This window comes from Mesoplodon bidens, assembly GCF_964165515.1.
Source record: "Mesoplodon bidens genome assembly, chromosome: 3".
In the NCBI taxonomy this organism is placed as follows: Eukaryota; Metazoa; Chordata; class Mammalia; order Artiodactyla; family Ziphiidae; genus Mesoplodon; species Mesoplodon bidens.
In genome coordinates, this window is record NC_138178.1 from 153,947,500 (window position 1) to 153,972,199 (window position 24,700).

The window sequence follows — 24,700 nt, forward strand, 5'->3', positions numbered from 1 at the left end:
TCTGCCCACCCTTCCAGCTTCATGTCATTCATGAACAAAGAGCTATTTTAGAGAAGTTCATGACATTTGGAGAGCAAGGACTTCCTCTTCTTTGGGAAGAGTCTTTTCTAGAAGCCGTAATTGCTGATGCTTTAACCCTTAGAGTGACAAGCATGACTGCCTTCATCTCTCTTCCTTCCATGGTATTCGTGAAAAAAGAAGCCACACCCACCGCTCCAGAGAGGTGGCATAGATTGGGAAGGTGCTGCAGACATTCTTTCCTCTTCCCTGTGGCTATGCCGTGCAGACACTGTTGGTGATTCATGGGCGCCATTGAGGAAATACTTTCTGTTCAGTCCAGGTCACCATGCTGTAAGAACAAAGCTGGTCTAGAGGCAGATAGTGAGTGCGCTAGCACAGTTACATCCAGCAGAGGGCTTAGTGGTGAGACTGGAATGTAGTGGCATCATGGAAGGACCAACCCAGGGGCACCTGCCTTGGAGAAATAGCAACAGGCTCTCCCCTGGAAACTATCACCATCATCAGTCCAACTATTCACTTCATCCCCAGTATTGTTCAAGGCTTGTGGAAAAGCCAAAATCATATAAGTAAACGGTTGATCTTCTGTTCATGTCAGTTCATGACTGCTGTTGGGTGGTTTGTCGATGCCTCGTTTCATGCTTCAACCTTTTTGATTATGGGTGGTGTTCTCAGGGTATCAGTTTGAACCATTTTAATTGTCATTTTTGTAGGTCAAAACCAGTCAAATATCAGCAATTTCATATGGTTCAACCCAATAAGTAGTTGCTTGGCCTCTCCAGAAATCATCTTGGTTCACAGAAACTCTACATCTTAGAGTTGGAATGGATTTTTGGTGGTTATCTTCTAAAACCCCACTTTGACTCTCTTCTGTGGCATTCTAGCAAGTGAAATATCCCCTACTATTCCACCCCCATCTTGCTGAATGCACTTGGTCCTTTATCTTGCATGTGCAACTTAAAAAATGTTTGAAGGTAGCTCTCATGTCCTTACCTAGCTCTCTCCTGTTTGGGCTGTGCGTAGCAGTTCCTTCAGCCATTCTGCATGTTACATGCTTTTGGACCTCTTACCATCTGATTCTTCTCCTTTGGATATGTCTACCTCATTAATGCCCCTCCTAATATAGGGCACTGTTCTCTGAACCAGAACCCTAGGTTTTGTGGTCAGTGATAAGAAGAGGTGAGACTTTTGAATTCTTTTTATTTGTGATTTTTGGGGGTTGGTGGGGGTAGTGGGAGGTTGTGCTTAAGTGCCACAATTTATATTTGCCCCTTAAAATTAAATTTTGCTTTTGCCTGCTCACATCTTTTGGGCCCTAATTCTGATGACTAAAGAATTAGCTATTCCTTTCAGCTTTAGTTCATTACAACATCCAGACGGCATGTCATGAATGTTCTCAGCCAAGTCATTTATCAAAATGCTGAGCAGGTCTAGGCTCTGCTGTAAGCCACTGGAGAACCCCAGACAGGACAAGGAAACTGAAGTCCACGATGAAGCTCATGATGAAGGTCAGGAAATTGCCTGTGGAAGGGCTGGTCTGAGACATGACTGTGGAAGTAGGTGGAGCTTTCCTTCAGGCCCCACCTCTTCCCCTTAAGCAACCTTCTCCCCAATCCCAGCCTGTCCCCTGTGTCCTTCCCTGCCCATGGTGGCAGACTTCCTCAACCTGTGACTGCGTGTCTCCATCCTTCGTTCTCACATGTCCCTGTGCCACTCCTGTCTTTGGAGAAAGATCTTAAGCTTGCTTCCTGATGATCTCACACACAGGGCAGTGCAATGACTGAGGAGCCTGAGTGCAGCTCATGTTCAGATTTGCATTTTAATGAGGGAAGTTGCTTAATAACCCCAAGAAATGACCCAGGAAAGGAAAAGCTTCATATTTTAGTAGAATCTGGGGATGAAGATTGAGGAGAGGGAGATGGTGGTCATTTATGTAAAAGGGTTTCCCCAGGGCACCTTAAATCATGCTACACCAGAATCATAAATGAAGTTGAATTAATGTCCAGACACTATTTTCTGCTCCTGAATTCTCCAAGACATGTCTCCTCCCTTCTCCACCAGCACTGAATTAGACAGGGTAGCTAGTGTCATAGTTACCATCCAGCCTGCAGAATCCACCTGCTGGCTTAGAATCCACATTGCACCACTTATTAAGCAGTGGGATTTTGGCTCTAGGTCTTGGTTTCCTTCCCTGTAAAATCAACATTATAGCAATGACTTTCCCATAGAGCTGTATTTAATGGCATGACACATAGCCATGCCTTATATATAGCAAACAGTCAACAGATATTAGCTACTGTTATAATTCTTTTTACCAAATTAACTGAATTTCCTCTCTTTTAAGTGCTTAAAATGCTAAGATGTGTATTTCTTCTTTCCCCTTCTCTCTTTTCCAAGTTCCCAATCACCCTGCAGACACGATGGTTACCTGTGGCTTCTCTTTGTCAGGCCCCACCCCCTACCATCTTCACCATCTCCTTACTTCCTCCAGAAACATAGGGTGAATGTCTCAATTACCTTTTGATTTTATGTAATTACTCTTTTTAAAAGTCCTTGTGGCTTCATAAAAATTCAACGTTGGCACTTGGCACTTACAGCAATTAGTGACATTTCACTTCTTTACTTCAGTATGGAAAAAGAGATGATATGTGTGGATTTTACAGGGGGAGAAAAGTTACCCTGAAAGTGAATGAGAGAAAAGTCTTGGCAGAGATAACTTGCTTTCTGCACCCACCCCGAATCTCTCTCTCTCTTTTTTTTTTTCCCATGAGTGACTTCCTTCTTCCCCCGAAATATTTTCCCCAATTACCCAGCCAAAATGAAGGAAGGAAGGAGGATTAAAAACCATCTGAGGGGGTGGGATATTATAGGTTTGAGGGGGACAGAGTACTAGCTTAAATGATGGAGGCCTTCAACTTCTGGCCTGGTTCCTGAACATTGCATCTTCCTTTTGCCTGTTTCAGTAAATGTTTTCTATTCTCTGTATTAGTCATTTTCATGACAGGCTTCATGATGGCCACAGCCACTTACAAATGACTTTGCTTTCGTAGCCATTTCCATTCTCCTGAGCTGCAAAAGCAGCTATCTCCATAGGGATTTTCCCAAAGGTATAACATAGTTTAGAGGGCCATACGTATATTTTGCATATAATCTACATATGATTTGCAGTCTGTTCTAAAGCAGTTTCAACTTTGCATGTCTTACCTACTGATGATCTTTTTCTCTTCTTGTTCTTGTATGTACCCTGAGAACCTGTGCACCACAGATAGATAGGCACAAGAAGGGTGGGACATAGCACTAGAAAGAGTGAAGAGAAGGGTAAAAAATATCAGACATCTTCGTGGGATCCAGAGTGGTCCCTGAATCCAGCTAGGGTAGCACTTTGACAGTGTGTGACATCTACATAGGAAACATTTCAGTTGCTTTCTAATTTTTATAATTATTTTAAAAAAGGCATTGTCGTTCCATAAGCATTCTGTATTGAACATTCTCAATATCCTGACTATCAAAGGCTCTTCCGAGCTCACTTCCTGTCCCCTACCCTCCATTGGGTGAACTTTTATGGAAATGGCTTTTGAATCTTCATTGAAGATCTATTCAAATTCAGGGCTGTTGGTGGGATTGTTTTGGAAAGATGTGGTCCCCTTTGCTTCCCTGAGCCCCCTGTTCCAGCCCATATCTTGTCTTTTACCAGCCCTGAGCATCAGGTTCAGATTAAATGCCAAACTGCAAACCCAGCCAGGTGCTAGTCCCAAGGCTGGCTGTGTGGTCTGGGGGGTTGCTGCTGACCCTCTGTTTCTGAAATGGACAAGAAGGGTGATCTTCATTCCCCTCCCCCCGCCCTGCTTTCCTCGTCAACCACATACATAACACACAGCCAGCATAGATCGCTTTTCCTTCCTTGCTAATTATATCCTTCTCAGTTAAGGTTTTTTTTTGAGCATTATTTTTCTGTATCTATATTGGAAAGCCATAGAGTTCCTTTTTCTTTTTGAATGTAAAATTTAATGTTGAATATGCATGTAAAAGAAAGAACCTCCAGGGTATCTTCATATCCCCCATCCCTCCCAGGTTAAGACTCAGTGCTCTGGCCCCTTTTTCTTGGAGGATTCATTCACTTACACGGGCACAGACCCTCTCTTTCGTGAAGTGGAGGTGATACACTTTCATATGTGTCCTGACTTCCTTGCAGACCTTAGTCCTATACTGTTAAATGCACCTTAGACGTTTTGCTTGAGCGATTCTTCTGTTTCTCCAACGTATCATGCCTAAAACAGAACTCGTTATCGCCCTCATTCCAAATCCATCTCCCAACTCCATCCCACCTTCCTATTTATGACAATGCTTCACTCAGCCTCCCATCCGTTCTTCCCCTGAAGCATCTCATCGGTCACCCAAAGCCTGTTGAATCCTCTTTTCCCCTTTTCCTTCCTGCTGCCATGATACTAATTTAGGCCCTCTGCCTATGACAGATCTTTCTGCCTCTCTTTTCCCTCTAATCCATCCTGTCCACACCATTGCCAAAGCAATCTTCCTCAACATCATTTTCCCTGGGTCATTCTCCTGCCCACAAGCCCTCAATGTCTCCCATCAGCTGCAAGATCAAGTCCTTTTTCCTTAGCCTGGGAACTCAAGGCCTTCATACAATGGTTCCATACTTTGACCCTTAAGATCACCTTTCACTTCTTCCTCAGATGAACCGTTTGTATGTGTTCATTGTTATTTGTACAGTACGCATTACATACCTACCATGTGCCTGGCAGTGTCCTAGGTGTTCCAGAAAGTTGACATGAAAGTCCTTATAAATGCAATTGGTGGTCTTGGGAGGTCGTGGTGTTAACCTGGAACGTCCTCCGTCGCTCTTAATCCTAAACCGTCTTCCAAGGCATATTGTAAACCCCACTTTCCTCCAGAAACCTCTGCTGCACACCCAGGGCCCTCCTCACTGTCCTACTGTCCTTATTGTCTGAATTAATCATTTGACACTTAACAGTTACCCATCACTCATTCCTCATTCACTCACCAAATACATACGGAGCACCTACTGTGTGTCAGGCACTATGCTTCGTGTTGCCTCACACATCGGTATGTTTTTATAGCATAAACAACAAAAAAATAACCCTTATATAGTCCTTACCATGTACAGGCACTGCTTTACGTATATTCATTTATTTAATCCTCAAAACAACCTATGAATTTGGCATGATAATTATCCAAATTTTACAGATGGGAAGTCAAGGCACAGAGATGTTTAGCAACTCTCCTAGGGTCACAAACTAGAAAGTCACAAAGGTGGGATTCAAATCTGGCTCTGAAGTCCTTGATCTTAACCCCTACCCTTCACTTTCAGGTACCACTATATATATATCATATGTATGTTTGTGTAAATATAAACACACACACACACCTTCCCAACTAGACTCTAAACTCTTCGGGGTTGACAACTATGTACCACACTTGTTTGCATCCCACTACCTTATGCAGCCTTTACATATAGTAGGTACTTGAATCATTTGTTTGATTGATTCTTGTTTCTTCCATTCACTTTTGGGGGGACCTGAGGTCTTTTTGCAGCAAGTAGGAGGGTTTTGGGGTGGAAGCGGAGAGAAACAGAATTTCGGACTAGACCTAGACCCTCTGGAATTCCTGGTTTCCAGTTCTTAACTCTGCAAGCTTAGGGGGTAGGTTTATATAAGAGAAGATACTAATATAAAAGCTCACAAAAGTGCAAAAATTCCCTCCTCAAAAAGCAAAATAAAACTCAAACCATATTACGTTTACACAGTTTCTCCCCTCTCTCATGTTATTTCCTGTTATACTTGTTTATGTCTGTTTTGCTTTGTTGCCTACCAAACCAAAGTTTTGACATCAGGATCTCAGATTTGCACTCCTGTCCTGATATTTCTATTTAAGATTTTCTATAAGTTGAAGAATATGTACAATTTATTTGAGTCACAGTACTGCAACTACATATGTAGCTTAATAAAACCTGACAAGTACATATTTAAAATTTAAAACACAGGTGGTGGATATTTGCATTTTAAAAGGATTCTTCCTTTTACAAAAGTTTCCACTTCAGGGTTCCATTATATATCCAATTCCTCTTAGTGCATTTGTCATACAATTTAATTTACCAAAATTTGATTTATATGTCACTCTAAAGGGGTAGCTCTCAAGTTCTAGTGAGCACAAGAATCACTAGTGCGACTTATTTAAAATTCAGATCTTTCCGCAACTCCTCCCCAAGATTCTAATTCATTAGGACTTGGGTGGGGCCCAATCTCTTCACTGTTGTTAAGTATCCCCAGCCGGTTGATGCAGGTGGTCTGTGAAATGTGTTTTGGGAAACACGGCTTCAAAGAAACACAGGTAATACATAAATGGGCCCAACTGTAGGGGCTTCTCCAGGGCTTTGAACACCCTCTGAATACCAAGTGTCCCGTTTCCTCTTCATTTGGCAAATTGTTGTTTACTCTTCTGCCTCTCTTCTACTCACACCTCTCAGCTGCCAAACATCTTTAATTGCAGGTATAAAAATGTTTGTCCTTTCATTTCAAAAATGAAAGGACAGTTATCTCAATAAAGCCCCCAGCTTTATTGAGATAACTGACATATAACATTGTGTACATTTGAAGTATATAATGTGTTGATTAGATACACTCATATGAAACACCTTCATTTCATCACATAGTTACCATTTCCTTTTTATGGTGAAGACATTTAAGGTCTACTCTCTGAGCATTTACATTTCAAGTACACAATATAGTACTATTGTCCTTTTATTTTTAACCTCCATTTTGCTCTTAGGGATCTCTTTGAATCTTCCTTATTCTCATTCCTTTCTTCTTTTTTTTTTTTTTTTTTTTGCAACACGCGGGCCTCACTCACTGTCGTGGCCTCTCCCGTTGCGGAGCACAGGCTCCAGACGCGCAGGCTCAGTGGCCATGGCTCACGGGCCCAGCCACTCCGCAGCATATGGGATCTTCCCGGACCGGGGCACGAACCCGTGTCCCCTGCATCGGCAGGCAGACTCTCAACCACTGCGCCACCAGGGAAGCCCTCTTCTTCTCATTTCTTAATGCTGACAACCCTCCTGTGAATTCACACACCTGTTCCTGTTCCCCCTTCACATACACCAGCTACCTGGCCCAGACCCTCCCTCTTAGTGTGCTTGATCTGGATGCTGAAGGCTATGGCTTGGTCCAGAAATATCAGGCACTTTATGAATAGTTACTTCTGCTGAGGTTCCTCTTAGTCAAATCTCGTGCCTTTGTTCTTTCTTCTTCTTATCCCCTCCAAATACCCCTTAAATACCAAAACTTAATTTTTTAAATAAAACAAGTTATGAGAATGACTTGTTTTGGCATGATTCCCTTCCTCCATGAGTATTAATATCTTAGGCCTTGAGAGATGAATGCCAGACATGTACATTTAAAATATAATAGTTTAATGAAATTTGTTTAGAAAAAATGACTGACATTTATGGCACATGTATCTATGTATTTAATATATCATTGATCTTTAAAAAGTTAGTTGCTTGACCCGTATTTTGTCTTTGATTACTTCTCTAAATCTCTAGTTATCTCCAAAAACATTTACAGATTGCCATACTTTAGAGATTTTTCTCCTTTATAATCTCCTATATCCCTGAATTTTACTCTGGGTAAAGTTGAGATCACTCTGGGGTGATCTCCAAGTAACTCCGGTAGTAATAAAAGCAACGGAAGAGCCAATAGCCATCACGGTTGGCTACTGGTTGGAAATCTTTTAATAGATATATCAGGACTTATGCTTCCCTTGAAGTAATGAGCTCTTAAGAGCCTTGTCTGACTTCCACAAGAACATAGTGAGAGGTTCTGCTACTTGTTTATTGGGCCTCCGTGTACCTTCTTTAATCCATTCAGTGCTTGGCTAGGCTTCTGTGATCAAAGGTGAGGGACTTTCTAGGAAAAGTTGGCGGTGGAGGAGGGACAGAGGTAAGGGGTGTGGTTGTCACTGGGTGAAGGCAAGGATCATATGGAGATAGTTTCAGGTTGTCTAATTAACTGTTGAACGCAGGAGCTCATTTTTTAAAAAAATATTTATTTGTCATTTATTTCTTTATTTAGGCTGTGCTGGGTCTTAGTTGCAGCATACGGGATCTTTAGTTGCAGCATGTGGACTAATTAGTTGCGGCATGCGAACTCTTAGTTGCGACATGCACACGGGATCTAGTTCCCCGACCAGGGATTGAACCTGGGCCCCCTGCACTGGGAGCGTGGAGCCTTACCCACTGGACCACCAGGGAAGTCCCGCAGGAACTCATTTTGTATGTTCAGTGTGGTCCATTTTTGTTTTTTTTTTTTTTTTTTTTTTTTTTTTTTTTTTTTGCGGTACGCGGGCCTCTCACTGTTGTGGCCTCTCCTGTTGTGGAGCACAGGCTCCGGACGTGCAGGCTCAGCGGCCATGGCTCACGGGCCCAGGCGCTCCGCGGCATGTGGGATCTTCCCGGCGGGGGCACGAACCCGTGTCCCCTGCATCGGCAGGCGGACTCTCAACCACTGCGCCACCAGGGAAGCCCGGTGTGGTCCATTTTTGTAGAAGCGACTACTGTATCTAGGGGGAAAGAAAAGTTGGATGGTAATCTCTGGATGTGAGATTACAGGTGATTTTTTTCTTTTTTCTTTTCTGAATTTTCCAAAGTTTCTACAGTGACCGTGTATTATTATTAAAAACAATTTAAAAGAAAGAAAGAAACCTACTTTGCCCGGCACCTGGAGTCTCTTTCCTAAGGGACCTAATCTTTAATAGATTTATCTCAAATCCTACCTATTGCATAGAAACAATGGTGAAAGGAAAGTTCTCATGATGTGGCCCAGAGGTTCAGCCAACAAAAGACTGACCTTGAACTGGAGGGCCCGGGACGTTCTGCCCTGCATTTCAGTGCTCGTTGCATGCTCCTCAGTATGTGTGGATGCCCCTGCCACTCCTTCCCCTCAAGAAGTACGAGAAGACTGCCTGGCATTTGGGATTCTAACTGTGTCTTCTTTCTTTTCTCCTTCCCCTCCCCACCCCTTCTCCTCTTCTCCCCTCTCTTCCTTCCTCAAGGTCTCTCCCACCTCATGATGAGCGAACAAGGTAGGTGCTCTGTGCTTGTGGTGCTGCAGCTGCCTGAATTGCTTGCCTTCGTGCCTCTGGCTGGTCGCTCAGAGCCTCATCATCCCTGGCAGACCATTTGCTGCCTGTCTCTCCTGCCATGGGCCAGGCTGGCAGCAGGGCCATCCTGTGGTGGGGGGCACCTTTCCCAATGCATCGTGGTTTCCCGCCCCCATCACCCCCTTGGCTTCTCCATTATGCACCATCATTTGTCATCCTGGGCGCTGGCTCTGCCGGGCTGCCTCCAAGAGAGAAGCATGAAACAAGCCATGACGGTGTCGATAATGGGGGTGAATGAAGCTAATTTCAGAGCAACAGAGCGGTTAACTTCTTCCCTAAGCCCCATGCTGGGGCCTCAGGTTGGGGGAGAGGAGCTGGGCTTCTCTGAATTTCACTCTGAGTAAAGCTTTGCTTATTGTCTTCCCCTCCATCCCACTGCCCATTGTAATGACTTTTAGCCCCAGAGCCCCGAATGGTCAAAGGGAACCCTTGGGGGTTTGACTGTTTTCAGTTCTGTATAAAAGCAAAAACCACCGAAAGAACATGCTAATGTCCTCATGGCAGGATTCTAACTCATTATACACCCTGAAGAAAACTGCATATAAAGATCTGTAAATTCAGCATCTGCAACCTAAAATATTCAATTATGCAGGAAATGAACTGTGCAGGAAATTCAGCTCAGCTAAGCACAGGGTGGGCTGTGAATGAAGCCTTTTTCTCCTAAATAAAAATTTTCCATATTATCAGCCTAAATCAGGATTCAAGAACTGAGCCTACTTAAAATTGTCTTTTTCTTCACCGTTCAATTGCTGCTATTGTGTTCCTTCTGCACTTTGGAATGATTGCCAGGTGGGTCTACCTGCCACGCCCTGACACCAAAAGAGTGTACTTTAATTTCTCTTGTCTTTTTCAAAATACACATGGGACTCAGTGCCTTTTTTTGGAGGACCAAAGAAAAGGGAAAGGAGAGGTATTTCCATGTTGTGCTGTTTTCTCTTGATCTTTTTTTTTTTTTTTTTTTTTTTCTGTACGCGGGCCTCTCACTGTTGTGGCCTCTCCCGTTGCGGAGCACAGGCTCCGGACGCGCAGGCTCAGCGGCCATGGCTCACGGGCCCAGCCGCTCCGCGGCACGTGGGATCCTCCCACACCGGGGCACAAACTCGTGTCCCCTGCATCGGCAGGCGGACTCTCAACCACTGCGCCACCAGGGAAGCCCCTCTTGATCTTTTGAGTAGGGTGGGGCAGCACGGAAGGACACCCCCCCCCCCACACACACACCCATTTCCTTACACTGGATCCATCAGACAGTGTTGCCATAAAGGGGAGTATATGATCAGATCAAGGAACAACGCAGGTCTGAGGGAAGTTTGCTTATGGTGTCCAGGTAGCTGCGAGGTGGGTAATTGAGGGCATCCTGACTTGATAAGGCAGGACAAGGAGGAAGCACACTTTACCAACAGAATTGTGTCCTCCAGACCTGAGCCAAGATCCATGATGTGGACTCTGGACATTTCAATGAACACATGGTCTGGTATAGGAGCAGATGTCAAAGAACAGAGCTGGACAGAGGGGGTCAGGTGAGTTTCCCAGTGTTAGACGGCGCTCTGGAAGGGGTTGGGATGAAGTCTCTCTATTCTTGTAGGTGAGTGAGAGAAGTTATCCCCCTACAGCAGGTTACTATGAGGTGAATATGAGTAGGGGGTGCTCTTTATGTCGACTTAGTATCCAGGTAGTTTGAGAGAGTTATGCATATCTCTACAGAGTGGTAAGACCCAAGCTCTATGAATTGCTGGAATTCGGTGGCCCGACCTTGATAACAAGTTCCACCAGAAAAAGCAGGCCCTCAGAGTCCTGATGACAAGATGCCCTTCTACATTGTCTCCTCTTATGCTCTCAGCTGCCCTTTTGGAGCTCTAGCTTTTACAGTGGCTTGGAAGTCTGAGCGTATCATATGGCTGATGTCATAGCATAGAGTCTAGGTAGATGAGATAGGCTGGTGGGGACTTCTTTAATCTTGATTCAGTTTATTTCAGACCCACTGATGAAGCACATGCATTTCAGAGGGCTAAATCCCAATGTTGGTGTGAAAAGCATTTGGAGAACCTGTATTGTATACCCTTCCCACTTTTCCGCCTACTACTCAACTTCTCTTGGGCACTCAACATTGAAGTGTACATGAATAGAGAATTCAGACATACTATGTACACATGCTCTGGGGGGTAAGTCAGGAATCTTCTAGAAAAAGAGTCTTTAGGCAATGAAATAATGACAGACATGGGTGTTGTGAATCCCTCTTTAGAGAGATTTTCAAAAAAGGATGCAGAATTCTTCTGGGTGGTCAGTGTCACTAAGATTTGAAGGTGCAATTTGCTGTTTAATTTGTTTTTAAGAAGGTCCTTTGACCCCATTCCTCCTCCTCTCATTCTTTTCCATTTCCCACCCTTTGTCTATTCTTGCCCTTGTGATGATTACCTAAAAAGCCAATACTCTTTTCCTTTTCCTTAATCCTTCAACGTGAAAGAAAGAGATTTCTGTCTGGTTCTTGCTGAATCTCCAGAATTTGTTTTTGATGCCCATAAATATGTGTGGAAATACTAATGTATGTTGTGTGTGTATCACCTATGCATGTATGTCATACTCTTGATCCTCATGACTCCTATTAATGTTGAGAAAATACAGGAGAACTTAGATTCTCTGAAACTTTCCCTAAACAATCTTACACTGGTTAAGTGTGTGCAATTTCACATACATGTGGCTATGCAGTGCTTTTGCATGCAGATTTGGTCATGTTTCTAAGGATGGGACTGAGAAGAAGCTAATGGGATAAAGCTTAAACGTGAAGCTGATGGAAGCAGCCTTGCTGGTCACAATGTTTAAGCAAAACATTGTGCATTTGTTTTGTGCTGCCTTCTCAAGATTGTACTGCTGTTGCCATTACTATTGTGGGTTTTGTTATGTGTGTTACATTTCTTTGTGTGTCTGCAGTGTGCTGATGTTTTACTCTCCCTGCTCTCTCTCCCTCTTGCCGCCTCCGTGGTGGACACCATGCTTCCTCTACATAACTGGACGTTCCTTTCTGTAGGTAGAAGTAAAGGTAGAGATCATTTTATTTTTATCATTATAACTATCAATCTGCCTTCTGAAATATTCATGTATACAAGGGGAATTGTTGATTCTGATGAATATAGTCCAGATTTTAACAGTGTTTTTAACAAAAACTAAAAAATAAAATAAAAAGCCAACGCTCCTATTTTCCTTCAATGTACTTCATACTCGGTGGTTGGGGATCGTTCTGAGTTGGCCTGCCTCCCTCTAAATCCGGGATGAGCCTTACCCATTATGGTGTGCTGTTTCTAGCAGGAATGGGGGGTTCTGAAAGTGGTTGTGCAGTGTTGGGAAGATATATTTTACTTAAATCAGGGTATTCTAAGATCCCCTCCAGTAAATGTACTGAAGAGACAGGAAAGATGTGAAATGAAGTGCCAATGTTTCATCACTTGGGAATAACTGAATTCAGGGAGGGAAGGATGATAGATGAGAAAGGGGAGAGGATTGGTGAATAACTTGAAATTTTATTTAATGTGAAATTTGGGGGATATTTATTGCTCTTTTATCTTCTGTGTTACATATTCTGTATTTTGGGGAGTGGAAGTCTTCTGATTGGGGGTGATGAGCTGAGAATGGTGGGACTGGAGGTGTGGAAGAACATAGGAATGACAGTGCATTACATCATAAGGAAAAAGTGGAGAAAGAGACAACACTGGATTTTAACTTACCAAGTCCACCTTTTGCTGGGTAGCCTGGGAAAAGGAGAGGCGCTGAGCAGATGCACTTGCTCTGATGTTCTGACATGCCTTTCAGAGCTTCACACCTTTGGGTACCACAGCTCACTCATCCATCCCTAATCAAAGCTGTCAGCGACCTGAGCCTGGGGGACCTGCCTCACCAGCTCACATTGGATTAGCTGTTCAGGACTGAAGGGAGAGGTTAATTAATAAATTATAAACATGTATTTGCATTTGGTTCTCCCCTTTTCCTTCCTAACTCTCCAGTCCCTATTTCTGTGAAGCCATGTGCCTCTGTTTCCTGTAAAGACTGGCAAATAACAGAAATAGGAAATGTGAATTCTGGCGTGAAGATGTTGAAGAAAGATGGGGCTGGCAAGATATTGAAAATGTTGATTTGATGACTAGTCTGTGAACTGGCCATCTCTCATTTGAATTTCATGCCTTTCTTGATTTTTAAAAAGTTATGTATGGTTACCTTGAAGTGGTTCAGTCCTGTCACTTTGGGGTTAATTGATTGCCTATTCCTTTTATGCTAATCACAGGGGCGGGGTTCATCCTCAGAAATCTGTCATGGGGACCTCTTACCCTGTTATGAGCTTGATACCTTTAGAAAGGAGGTGGGAAAGGGGAACGAGGAAGAGGAATAACGATTGAAAGGGTACACCTGGCTGCCCCCTCCACTTCTCTACTTACTGTATTCAACCAGAGGCTTCTAGTGATCTCTTCATAGGCAAAGTCACCAGTCTTTGCCCAGGACACAACCTTTCTGAAGCACGTGGCACTGTGTCACTTGTCCCTTCTCCCACTGGCTTCTATGAGAACCCATTAGGGTCAGTCTCCCCTGCTCCACTCCAACCCCTGAACCTCTCTCCTTTTCTTTCCCTAATTCCCTAAAACATCCCATAAGAAAGAGGTCTTTAGTGTTTTTAGATTTTGCACATGGGTATCTTATTTTCTTTCTCCGGTCACTGCTACTAACACTGATTGATCATTTCCTATGTGGCAGCCATTGTGCCATGTGCTTTATATGCCTTATCACACTAAATCATCACAACTGTCTTGTGAGGTAGATGATAGTGTTATCCTTGCTCTATGGACAGGTAGATCAAGGCTCAGAGAGTTAAATAACTTAAGTCAGATGGCTACTAAGTCAAAATGAAACTCAGAATCTGCGCACCTAACCACTACTCTATACTGCCTCTCTTGGGTCCGAGGATGCCATCCATGGATATGCCTCCTAACTACCTCTCTGGCACTGACCTGGCTCAAGCTCGAACCTGCCACTGTTTCAGTCTCCGTAACACAACTGTACCGTCACTTCAACATTTAAAGTCAACCTTCGCACCATCTGGCCACAAACCAGCTTCCTTATTTTTGTTAATGGTTCTCCCGTCTTCCTTATCACCTGGGCTTGAACTCAGCAATTGCTTTCTTTCTCCTTCTTGAACTTCCCTACTCCCAGGTGATGTTAAGAGAGGTTGTTGGGATTCTTGTTTGGAATGTCTCTTGCATCTCTATTTGACACTCTGGTTCAGTTCCCAGTCAGCCCTTATTAGATTAGTGCCCTAGCCTAATTAGTCTCTGTTCTCTTCCAGTCTGTCCAGTAACTGAGAACTGCTCCAGCTCTGCTGTCCCCCATATGGAGTGCAGGATAGCTATCTCACTTTCAAAGCCATCCCTAACATGACCTTTTTACCTTTAACCTTCCCCCCTGTTAATCTTCGGTGCAAAATTGCTGCCAAATATGATACCAAATAATCTTCCTGGACCTTTCCTCGTCTCCTAGTTTTACTGATTCTGTTTGTCTCCCCCATGACAACGCCGCCTCCTCTTGTTTCTGCCCACTGACATCATACATAGATTTTACCTCCTAGTTGATGATGTCAGTGCTCTGCGTGCTGCATGCAGATAGGAGCTTTCCTTCCAGGTACCCCTCTACGCTCCTATATTAAACTTATTTAGGGATTGGGCTACTCCCCACTACTAGACTGCAAGTATGTTGAAGACAAACGTATTCATTTTTTAATGCCCAGATGGGTCAAGCATAGGAGGTTATACCAAGAAGGGACTCAAAGCCCCTAATCCTTCTTATCCTGCTGTCAGTCATCTTCCTAAAAGGGAAAATAAAGCAAAAGTAAAATTAAATCGGATCATGTAGCTGATCTGCTCCAAAGCTTTTGAAGGGTTCCTGTATAATTGTCAACATGCCTTCTCCACTTGATTTTCTACAATAACTTAGCCTACTCTGCACTATCACCCCCACCAGGCCCCTTGTCTCCACCGAAAGTCAACAGCTCACTCTGCCTGAATCCACACTATGGTTTCCTGCCTCAGGCTTTTCCTCAAGCTCTTATCCTCTTTCTTGAATGTCCTTGGAACACCCTTCTCCCCCTTATCACCCTTTAAGGCTCAAGCTTCCTAGGTGCGCCAGACTTTGTGTTTCTGTTATAAAGTACCTAGGCCAAACTGCCCTGAATCAGACTTATTCATGTGTTTCAATCACCCCAGTCCCTAAAGAACCTTGCACCCATACTGCACGTAGCTCAGTACTTTGTCCAGAGTTGTACACCAACCTATGCCCCTTATCACTACCCCAACCAACTGAGCAAAGGATCCCCAGTGGGTCATGGGGTGAGGCCAGATGTTCTGGCTCCAGTTCCCTCCTCACTCAGGCCTTCTCTTGGCTCTGTGTGTGCAAGTGACAGAGGGAAATTGTCATAGATTACATCAGAATAAAGGTGAGAAAGTCTTTGGATATATTTTTAGGAGCTTGTCAGAGAAAAGAATGCCTCAGATTTTGCCATTCTTTTAAAGCTGAGTGATGAAACAGTAAACGTGTAGTGGAAAGAATTGTGAAGTTAAATCTACAAAACTGAGCAGGATGTTTAGGCTATAATGATAATCGCCATATTCAGGAGGTCATTGGGCTGCACTGGGCCAAAAGCAAACATGACTTTAACTAGAAGTAGCTGACCAAAGGAGTTCTTCAGCAATCAGTCTTGGTCAGCTTTTTTGACTTGATTTTGACTGCCTTTGTTTAAGTGTTTAGAGTGCGTTTTGGCCTCCATCCCCCTTTTCTTGTCAGTTTGGGGACTGACAATCCTGGGTTAGATTACCAAATACTTTCCATTAGAATGAACTTGGAATAGGTGTTGCAGACTCAAATGCCTACAGGGGCTTGACAAGTATTATCAAGGAGCAGATCTTGTAGTAAGAAAAGTCCTAGTATAAGATCAACACTAGGGAATGGTACAGATTGTGGCAAACTGGAAAGCACAAATCCCGTCAAGGGTAGCAGCCTCTACTTGGCTCCAGCTGATTGCTGCCATGCGAGAATGCATGCCCAGTGTCACCAGAACCTCAAGATAAGCCAGAGTAGATTTTATAAAAATGTCAGCTCATGGCATCTTTCTTTCTCTCTATGTATATGTATACATACAGTCACATGAGCCAAATGATTTGGCCCATGAACCACAAGCTTTTGGCCTTTGGCTTGAGGAGAAAAGAGGAGTAAAATATTCCTCCAAGGTTTCTTGCTGAATGTCAATAGTAGGCAGCATGCTTGATTAATTTTCGCTTTGCCCACAGCAGTGGTCAGGGCACCAGGAATATTTCCTCCCCTTAGCACTACTGCCAGGGAGCCTGATCCATGTGTTGGTTGAAGTTAGTTTTGTAGAGGGGAGTGAGCATGGGTGGAGAGGGTATGGAGAATGCCCAGAATGATCAAGAAGAGAGTTCACTGACACCTTCAACAATTGCCAGGAACCAGCACAATTGGTAAATAGTAAGGGTGGCTAGGAGGCATTTAATTCCTTTTTCCTTTTGCTCTACAGAACTTTTTATCTCCTAGACTAGGTAGTGTTGACCCTAAGTTTACTTTAATCCATCAGATTTTAGAGACCCCTTCCAATTTATATGTATTTTTCCCCCGTAGATTTGATCACTGGCCTTTTAATGATGAACTAGTCAACACTGGCCAAACTGGAAAGAGATAATTAAGCTACATGAACTTGAACACGATTTCATGTAGATTATATTTTGTGGGTAATAACATTAAAAAAGCTCATTTCGGGAGTTGAGGCTTCTCTTGTCCCTGCTAGGACACAAGGGCCCTGCAAATAAGTTACTGCTTTGATAGCCAACTGTTTATGCAAATTAGTAAATGCAATGCCAGCTACTAATTATGAAAATAAACTCATCTGTGCTCTATAAATATCTAATTATAATAAAATAAGGGCAATATTATATTTCCATCTCTTGCCTCATCTGTTTCTCATCCACCACTGATTTGTCCTCTTGACAATGAATAACATCATTTTGTTTTTAAAAGAAGCCTATTTTCCATGTTTTATTATTTTCTTCTAATGTTTTGAAAGTCTGGAGGGGGAAAATAGGTTTATTTTAAACACAAGAAGTAAAATTGCTTGATTTTAGCAACTCTGTGTTTTTGACAGTGATATCTAAAATGGTGCTTTAAAATATGAAAAATGTTTTTTCTCCTTCCTTGTTTAAGAATATGCATTGGACACTGAAGAAATTTTTTAAAAACAGGTGTTTCTTGGAGCATTTTTTAAAATGTGTGAATGTGAACAGTAGATTTATTAGTAAAATGAACAGTGGATCAATGGGATGTTTCAGTTAAGTTCCAACTGGCATTATATATAAAGGAAAATATTTCTCAGATTTCTAACCAATATGTCTATTTCCTCCTTCTCAATTATCTATTTGGATTTAGTATTTACACACAGATTTCATTTCTGTGTGCATATATCATAAAACACTTTCTCCTCCAAGGTGAATGGTGACCTATGTACGTGTATAGACTTTTGCTTACCAAGGCAAGTTGGTTAATCTTAGAGGACGTATAATTTTCAACTTTGATAACATCTACAGGATGTTTTATTAAATTGTATTATCTTTATGAAACATTTATAAATAATTCAAGCAAAATGCATTTCCTTATGTGCTTAGGTTTATCTATGCCATGGTGTGTTTTTCAGGTGTGTGGGGCAGTGTATATACATCTGGGTATAGGTACAATTTGTCCAAATACTTATTAATAGGTTTATACTGGTTGAGTATGTTATTACACGTAGCCTTCATTGGTAGAGTACTAAAAATAATTCATTCCAGTGTGATATACATCTGAATTTAGTAGATTGTGTTCTTTAACACTTGAAAAGCAGTGGTTATTCAGCATGCAACAAATATTGACAGAGAGCCAACAACGGGCCAGGCCACTTGCTAGGTATTAAGTACACAGGGCGGACCCAGGAAATATGGGCCTGTCCTCTGACATCTTGCTAACAGTCAGTAGACTTTGAAAATGGTTTTCAAATGTCACAACCACCTCTCCTTCTAAAGCCTTAGATAAATTCTGTTTTCGACTTATTATTATATATGTAGTCTTAAAATGATTTTATTTATTTTAAAGGGAAACTGTCAGGTAACAATTCAGTTAGTTGACTCCCCACCTTTTAACTTCTCAGAATCAGAAAAGAGAACTTGCTTTGCATGTGAAAATGTTAGGCATTTTTCATTTATTTATTTGTTTATCTTTATTGAAGGACAGCATACATAGTGTAAATAAAGCCTATGAAATCCATACTCTTAAGTGTACAGCTTAAATATTTTTTAACCTATATACACCCATGTTAAATACCATCCAGACTGAGATATACAATGTGTCCATCATCCCATAAGGTTCTGTCCTGCCACTTTCTATAGCTTATTTTTAATAAATATATTTTATTCCCCCTACTTCCTTTAAAACTGCGTGATTCCATGTAGTAATCAGCAGGCAGTCTCCAGATTGCTTTAATTTTCATTAAGAAAGATTAACCTTGCAAGACAATGAGGCATTGTGGTTTTCACTATGTGTAAATAGAGGCAGAAATGTTGCCCTCTGGTGAGGTGGAGCTTTGCCCGGTTTTTGATGATACTCAGTTTTCCCTCTGCACAAAGAGAATATCTAATTGATATCATTGGGTTTTCCTCTTTTTTTGAAGGCATTTAGTGGTGAATAGAACAGCAGGGGTAGAAAAGACCATATGCTTTGCAAAAAGCCAGACGAATAGCACTTTGTGATGGACGTCTGATTTTAACAGTGACACATCTTTCATTAAAATTTACATATAAAGTAAGGGCAGGCACGGTGACATGAAAGCTAATGCAACTTGCACCTCTTGACATAAGAACAATCACAAGAAACTGGAGATCCCAGATGGCAGCTTGGCCTTTGCCATCCTTTTAATAAGCTACTAACTGCTAATTATTTCACTCTTTTGGGCAAGTTAATTTACTGTTGACTCTTAAAGACATACTGCTCTTTTCTCCCCCCACACCTCAGAAAACAGTTCCTTTCACCTGGAGCTGTGACAAGTGCTTCCGTGCTGGTTGGAAGCTTTCCAGCCAGTTGGAACAATGATGGCAAGCACTGGTGTGGAAAATGTCGCTGAGTAAACAATATTTTCTTGGGTCCTTTGAATATAGCGCATTTAAAAAATTCATTTGGCTAAGGATCCATTGTGTGTGCTTGTGTATGTATAAGTGTGTAACAGCGATAGTTCAAGCAGCCAACACAGGGAGAAGATCTGAAATTTGGAGCCCATTTAAAAGTGAAAGAACAGCTGCCTTTTAAATGGCTGCTAATTCTGACAATTAATGCTGTTTTGTGTGTGTGATTTTCTGTAATAGCCGTTAGGAGGGATGATGGTGTGTAATAGCTCATTTCCTAAGCTTTATGGTAATGTTGCATAGCAAAGACCAGAGAACTGAAAGAGAACCAGGTCCCACATGCTCTGGAGCCCTTTTAAATGAAAAGCCAGCAAAGTATGCTTTTTTTCTGTACTTCGACTTCCTTATGATGATTTTATATTTTAGCCAGACACAGATTATTGAATGAATGATGTGCAAGTGGGCTTGGATGCATCGGGAGTGCGTGTTTGGAAAAGAACCTTGTTTGCGACAAGCTGTCTGACAATCAAAATATTTACTTAAAGATAAGCTAATGACTGTTTCTTGCAAATGCCGGCAGATCCATTATTGAAATGAGAGTCAGTACTTTGGCTTGATGCTATCCAAAAATAAATATCAAACCTCAAATACGTGTGTGTGTATTACACTTCTCCCTGAACAAAATAAAATGTGTATCAAACAACAAAGGTAGGAGAATCTCCCAACCCACTTTCTTGAAATATTTAAACTGAACTTAGTATCTTACTATAACCAGTTGCTCCTAGTTGCTGTTAAGAATCACTGAATGGCTTAAAATATGCATTGAAAAGAACATATTCTTGAATTATTGGTGACATCTCTGAACATGAACTTAATAATGTGAGTTTCATGGTCTAATATCATATCTATAGTGACTGGCATGTTACACAGTTGATGGGAGGACTGTGGAACACAATCAATACTAACCATTTGCTTATTGTTTAAGTCTAGAGGAACTAGAGATGTTTTAAAATGTTATATTTCTTTAAAACTAATCACCTGGTTTCAAAATAGCCCCAAGGAAAAACACAAGTGTGTGTGATTTGGGAGAAATTTTGTCATCTTTCAGAATCTGATATTATATAGTGTGTTAATCCAGGTTGCTATTTTCAGAAAGAATTTTGACAAGTGCTAATAATATTTCAAGAAAAAAAGTATGGGAAAAATAGATTCTTAAAACACAGATTTAAAACAAAATTAAACAGATTTTTTGACCTTAGGACTTCTCAGAGTCTTTGTTAGGACAATGAAAATTTTGAACCTCTAGGAAAGAAAATGTCATTTTCAAGTTACCCAAATTTATTTGATGTGAAATTCTTTTTTGTAATTTACATTTTGGATGAGACAGCTAGAATTAAAACTAGTTTTCCAGTCGAAAAACTTTGGACAAGATAATTCTAAAGTCCCTTCTGAGTCTAAAATTAAAAACCTTAATGTCTCTAAATTTTGAAAGAGGCTTTTGGATTGCCTTCACTCAAGAATCCTTTTTAACTACATTTTCTGTTTGATTGGGAATAGTTTTTTGGATGGGTTAGTTTCAATAGAAAAATTACTGCTTCCTGGTAAAGTACATAACACAGATGTTAAAACAACTGTGGTTTTAAAGACACTAGTCTTGTTAAAGTACTCCCAGTTTGTATTACCTAAGTACTATAATAGATATCCATATAGTGTGTGTAAACAATGCTTCTGCTAATGGCCTGCTTAGCTCTAGGAAACGCTGATCTCAGCATAAGATGGGAAAATTACTAGGAAACTTATTAAGTCTTATTTGCTTTGAAATTTGGAGCAGGTTAACAGTCACCATGGTTATTTCTCTACTGTATAGCTAAGGTCATTCATCTTATCACTCTGAGAGTTTGGCTATCAATGGCTTTTTTTTCCAGACAGTGAACATGTAGGTGAAAGAAATTCTTTCTGGTAAGAATTACTTGTATTTTATTTAGAAATCATTGACTCAGCTAAGGATTCTGTGGCTCTCTCACTGCAAGCCTGAGGACTTTGTCCTATTTATGTGCTGCCCGTTCAGTATGAAGTGGCTGCCATTGATCCATCTGTAGTAGACCGTTTGCCTGGGGCTATTAATCTGGCCTTGGAGATGGAGTTTGCTGAGCCAGCCATAATCGCCCTCATTTCCCCAAGTGACCAATAATGGGCATTTACCTATGCGTTGGCCAAAACTGTTATAGGTGAGATTCCCAGTTTTAAACTAATTGATCCATGTGGCAGTTGAGCCTGGAACACCAAATATCCAGGTGTGAGTAATTCTAATGCATGTCAGAACTATGGAGTAGAAAGCGCACTGAGGTAAATGTCAGGACACCTAGTTCAGGGTGCTGAGGAAGAAAACAGGTAGATTAAAGCACTGATGTTAATGCTCAACACTTAAGTTATATGAACTCATTAAGCCTCATATCCTAATAAGTAAAATGGGAACAATAATATTACCTACTTGGGAGGACACTGAGACAATGTATAGAAAAGGCTTATGCTAGAGCTCAGATCTAACATAAATAAATATTAGTTATCATAAAGATTAATAATAAGCATTAGTTATCATCGTCATAAATACACCTTGTCAGCATACCATCGGTCTTGGAACTTTGAACAAATTAATTCACCTTTTTGATCTTCTAGTCTTTACCTGTGAAATTCCTACTTGGTGGCTTTGTTCTGGGTAATAATTGATATCATGCAGGTAAAAGTGCTGTGCAAATTAAAACGGCACTATACAACATTAAGGAATTAGTAATCCATGAGAATACAAGCCCCACAAAATCAGGGGCAGTATCTGTGTTGTTTGTCATGGTATATTCAGTGCCTGCCTCAGAGTGGAAATGACTTGGTCAGTATTTGTTGAATGGGCACTAGGAATCACCGAGTTAGTAACACTTAGCAGAGTTCAGTACCACGGACAGCTCCAAGCGCCTCCTTGATACTACTGCACTTTCAGTAGGAGGATTTGGGGCACCTCCACTGCAAAAGGGAACCATTGGCCTCTTCCTTTAGAGCCACCCATAACAGAAAAAAAAAAAAGGAATCGTGTTAAAGCCTGATTGTTCTTCAAGTCTTCAGTGGATGTGCTTGCTCTTTTTCTGTGCATAAAGAGCTATGGGATTTCCTTATGTTACCTGATAAAACTATAAGGGTGATAAAGAAAACAAAAACATTTAGCTAACAGTTACTTTTTTAAAAGAGCTGATTTGCTTCCCCCAATCTTAGAAGGATGTAATTTCAGAGCTGAAAGGGAACTTAAAACTCCTTTAGTCCGCCCTACCGTCATTTTGTGGATGACAAAACATATGCTGACAGGGCATAAGTGCTGTGTGTGTTGCTCTATTGACAGTGCACAGCGCTGTTGGGATCGGACCCGGACTTCCTGACTCCTGGAGCTATTTTCTTTCCCCTCCCACGAAGTTGCCTCAGGTTTTCTTAGTCATCTTCGCTGCATGAGCGGCATTTGCTATAGATTATTCACAGGCTGCTGAGATCATTATCGATAATGTCATGTAAGAAAGATTCTGGAGATACGGAGTGCGTGCATTCTAACTAAGCAAAGCTGTCTCTTAAATTACTTGACTGCTCTAGGAACTGATGCAACCCTAGCTTTTGAAGTTGTCAGTAAATTGCTCTGACTCTCAGGATTTAATAATGCTTTGTACCACTTATGGACTTGCCCTATCGACTGCTTCGTCTTGGCTGAAGTAAGATGGTGACACCAGTTGACTTAAAAAAGCTTTTACACCCATTTTTTTTTTTCTTTTTACTGTTCCCAGGTTGACAGTCTATTACAGAGTGGATGCCTGTGAGAAAATCCACTTAGGACTAACTTTCAAACTGTTACTTAATAGTTTTTCCACTTCCTTTCTTCCTTAAGAATAGTTTAGTAATTTTACTTATGATTTTCTTTAACTAAAAAGGAACATTCATTTTTCTCAAGTAAGAATGTATTTGTCTTTAAGCCAATATCATTTCTCTTTTTTTTTTTAAATGAAGTTTCTCCTTCAGTGTTAGCCATGTGTCTGATAGGTTAAGTTTAGTACCCTTCCCTGAGGCAACTTTGGGAGATGTTGATCAGTGCATGAAATCAGCTCTTAAATTGTCACGAAATTGCCTTCCTTCAGACTGTTTTGATCACAAGGGCTCTCAAGTGTCAAAGTCATTTGGAGAACTAGATAAATAAAATGCATGAGCACTAAGCTTTGTTTCCCAGGATAGAATAAAAGTGTTTTCTACTATGTGCTTCAGCTTTGATAGTGATTTGTTAAAAGGCAAAAAGAAAGGCGGTGATATTAAACATTTACAAGAGTGATTTAGTTGTATTATCTGTGCTCTACCTCTTTGTTTAATAGTGAAATCAGCTAATGTTGAAATAAATGCCATTAAACCCGTGGTAGTATGAAGGTCACTGCCTCGGCAAGGTTAAAGTAATTTGTGGAGAGTAATGATTTTTGTCAACTTTCCAGATCCCTTCCTGTTTTGGTCGGCTTCACTCCAAAAATAATAAGAAAAAAATACATTTGAGAATTCACAGGCTCACTTTCTCTTTTGCATCCTGTATGCCCTTTCTGGCCAACCAAGAGCTGGAAGTCTTTTGTGCATTTTTTGTTTCATCTATTTAGTGGACAGAGACAGGCCAATTCTCCCTAGAGATGAGAGGTTGAATTTCCATTCACTGACTCTTCTGTCAGCCCTTGCTTGGCAGTTTGTTTTAGAGGTGAGGATCACTGTCTCTTCTTTCCTGGAAATGGTTTATCTTGTCTGAAATGATTCTTACATTTCTCTACCAATTCCTTTTTGACCTAGAGCAAAGATTTTCTTTTCTACTTTCTCATTTCACTTTAAAGAAGAAATCTCTGAATGAATACATGGCATTATCCCCATTTACATCGACAAGAAAATAGAAGTCCAAGGTTACAAAACTAGTTACAAAACTACAGTTGACCCTTGAACAACATGGGTTTGAACTGTGAGATCCACTTATCCATGGAGTTTTTTCAATAGTAAATACTACAGTACTACAAGATCCATGGTTGGTTGAATCCATGGATAGGAAACAAAGGATATAGACGAACCATGTATATGGAGAGCTTGCGGTAAGTTGTACACAGATTTTTGACCCCACAAATGGTTGTGCCCCTAACCCCTGCATTATTTAAGGGTCAACTGTATTAGCAGAACCAAGATAAACTTAGTTTTTTTAAAAATTTATTTAATTTATTTTTGGCTGTGTTGGGTCTTCTTTGCTGCGTGTGGGCTTTCTC

The 24,700-nt window shown here is 41.3% G+C and overlaps 1 protein-coding gene across 7 annotated transcripts in view; it reads left to right on the forward strand.

Annotated features, from left to right (window-relative positions):
- Positions 1-24,700, forward strand: part of NRXN3 (neurexin 3) — a gene marked incomplete at both ends in the record, with an annotated part of 1,611,783 nt that overhangs the window by 45,868 nt on the left and 1,541,215 nt on the right. For all 7 annotated transcript variants that reach the window (XM_081229994.1, XM_081230007.1, XM_081230004.1 and 4 more), the window contains one exon: positions 9,106-9,135. In XM_081229994.1, coding sequence (XP_081086120.1) covers positions 9,106-9,135 — 30 coding nt within the window. The remainder of the gene's footprint in view (positions 1-9,105; positions 9,136-24,700) is intronic.